This window comes from Buceros rhinoceros, unplaced genomic scaffold, assembly GCF_000710305.1.
Source record: "Buceros rhinoceros silvestris isolate BGI_N320 unplaced genomic scaffold, ASM71030v1 scaffold3569, whole genome shotgun sequence".
Classification (NCBI taxonomy): domain Eukaryota; kingdom Metazoa; phylum Chordata; class Aves; order Bucerotiformes; family Bucerotidae; genus Buceros; species Buceros rhinoceros.
Genome location: NW_010433085.1, coordinates 13,279 through 15,472, shown reverse-complemented (window position 1 = coordinate 15,472; position 2,194 = coordinate 13,279). Strand labels below are relative to the sequence as shown.

General features: G+C 44.9%; 1 protein-coding gene across 1 annotated transcript in view; it reads right to left on the bottom strand.

Moving 5' to 3' along the window:
* AP3D1 (adaptor-related protein complex 3, delta 1 subunit) overlaps positions 1-2,194 on the bottom strand; it is a gene marked incomplete at its 5' end in the record, with an annotated part of 25,356 nt that overhangs the window by 9,990 nt on the left and 13,172 nt on the right. Inside the window, 2 exons of the mRNA XM_010143974.1 lie at positions 741-825; positions 1,711-1,782. Coding sequence (XP_010142276.1) covers positions 741-825; positions 1,711-1,782 — 157 coding nt within the window. The remainder of the gene's footprint in view (positions 1-740; positions 826-1,710; positions 1,783-2,194) is intronic.

Here is a 2,194-nt window from a genome sequence, read left to right as displayed (position 1 = left end):
GAGGAAGCCAAACTGCTTTCAGGCTACAGTCCACATGGACATTGATCACTGAAACAATAGGTCAGGAGTGAACCTTGCTTTGAGCATCTCAGAATTAGAAGATCAACATGTCCCTGGGCTTCCACATCATCTCACACACAGCCCCTCTAATGCCAGTTCACCACCACGCTCCGGCTCTCCAGAATTAGGACAGAGCTCTATCCTGCTCCCTGATTCTTGTCCACATTAATTGGATTATAAAGAACATGTAAACATCACTATTTGAAATAGACTTGGTGCTGGAAAACTTAAATACACACACTGAGAACTCCTCACTTGCCAGGTACTGCACTAACAGCAGCTTTTCAGTGCTACACCAAACCAGCCACGAGATACACAGCTACCTGCTGGTATTTGAAACAAGGTATTAAAACAGTATCTCTACCATCAGATTCCACTTAGTGTCTCTTGATCACCTTCACCAGCCCTTCCAAACGCTCCAGAAGTGATTGTTACCTACACAGAACAGTTAGTTCAGGTCACAGAACCTGAACCTTGGCTGCACAACAGACTTACTCACAGAATTGTTTCTAATACTGTCTTGAGAGGAACTGCAACCAGCCTGCAAAGCACTATCTTTAACACATCTGAGGAGATATATTTAAGAGTCAAAAGAAAGTCTGCCCATTGCCCTGAAAAACCTACAGAGGAATTATTCCTTTTGCATAACTGAACCTCTGTAAATAATTTTCAAGATTAGCTGCACTTACCTGGGACTTTTAAGGGGACAGAAAGGTCGATCTGGACCACAGGTATATGTTCCACACCTGGAGTGTCTTGGTATCGCTGGGAAAATGAAAATGTGTTACGTTCTGAGCACTGCCAGAGAGAAATCTACAAAAACAGACACAGTTCAAAACGTCAGGCAGTTTAATCCTTTAAGTGAACATTTTAAAGGATAGGAGTGGAATAGCTCAGTCCTAAACCCCGTGGGGTAGCAGAGCGCGTTTTAAAGCCAGCAGATAACTGTTATGAGAGGCCCTTTAGCTACAGTTTAATCCTGCTCCTGCTCTGAACAAGCCTTGCTGCACTTCGCTGAAGAATTTTTGATCTGTGTTTTATTGCAAATAATTGCTGCTTCAAAAGATAAATTTGCAGATTTGAGGGAAATAGGGCAGACCTTAGGATATACAGGGAACAAAGCGGGTTCCTTCCCTGCAGAAGGTCTAAGCAGGGACCACAACGACCTCTCAATCCATAAACCACACTGCATGGTCACGGCTCACTGTGTCTTCACTGCTCTTAGTGAGGTGCCTGGCAGCCAGAACCCTTCCCTCATCCAGCACTGGGACAAGCTCCCCCGCAGGGATTTGTGATGCCAGGGCACAGAGAAGTGTTTCTCTACAGCTTTTAGAGAGTCCATGCTGACACACAAACACTGCACTTTCCATGAGAAGTGAACCCAGACTGTTCCAAACTGCTGTGTAACGGGAGCTGGGACAACCACCTCCCCTTACTCCTAAACTGGAGGTCCATGGAAACCTGCCTGCTCATGTTCTCACCACACACAAGACTTGCAGCTGTAGAACCCCACTCCAGTGGTGACACTAGGTGATCAGAACTGCAGTGGGAATAATCAGAATGTCCCGGAGGAACCTGCAGTGCTGACATTCAGCGAATCTTCTCACAACCAGAGAGACCAGCAAGACCCTTTGATTCGGACTCACTCACCTTCTGCGGGGAAGGAGAGCTTTTAATGTAAAACGGGTTGTTTGCCTGTTCTTGCTTGCGGGCTTCCCGACGCTGAAAGCAGGAGAGTATTTGTAGTTAGAATGTTTGCTTATCGGCAAACACAGATAAAAAAACCAAAGCGCAAAATGCCATCTGCCTGACTTTTTGGAACAATACATTACTTGCAAAGACCACAGCAGAGTGGCTTGTGTATGATGAACCAGCTTGGACATACCAGGCGATAACTACAAGTGCTGTTGTACTGTCACTAATATCCTTAGAATTCCGTTCTCTGCTTTTTAATTGTAGACTAGAGTAACTTCCCAAAGACCAGATTTTGATGGCAGTTCAAATGGTTCTACTTCCATTTTTCAAAGAGAGGAAGAAGTGAAGATTCTTATCAACAAAAAGTTTTCTCTGTGATTACAAAAAGGCCAGAAGCAGGGAAGGAGATATCACTACCGAGCAGTCACCATACAGCAAC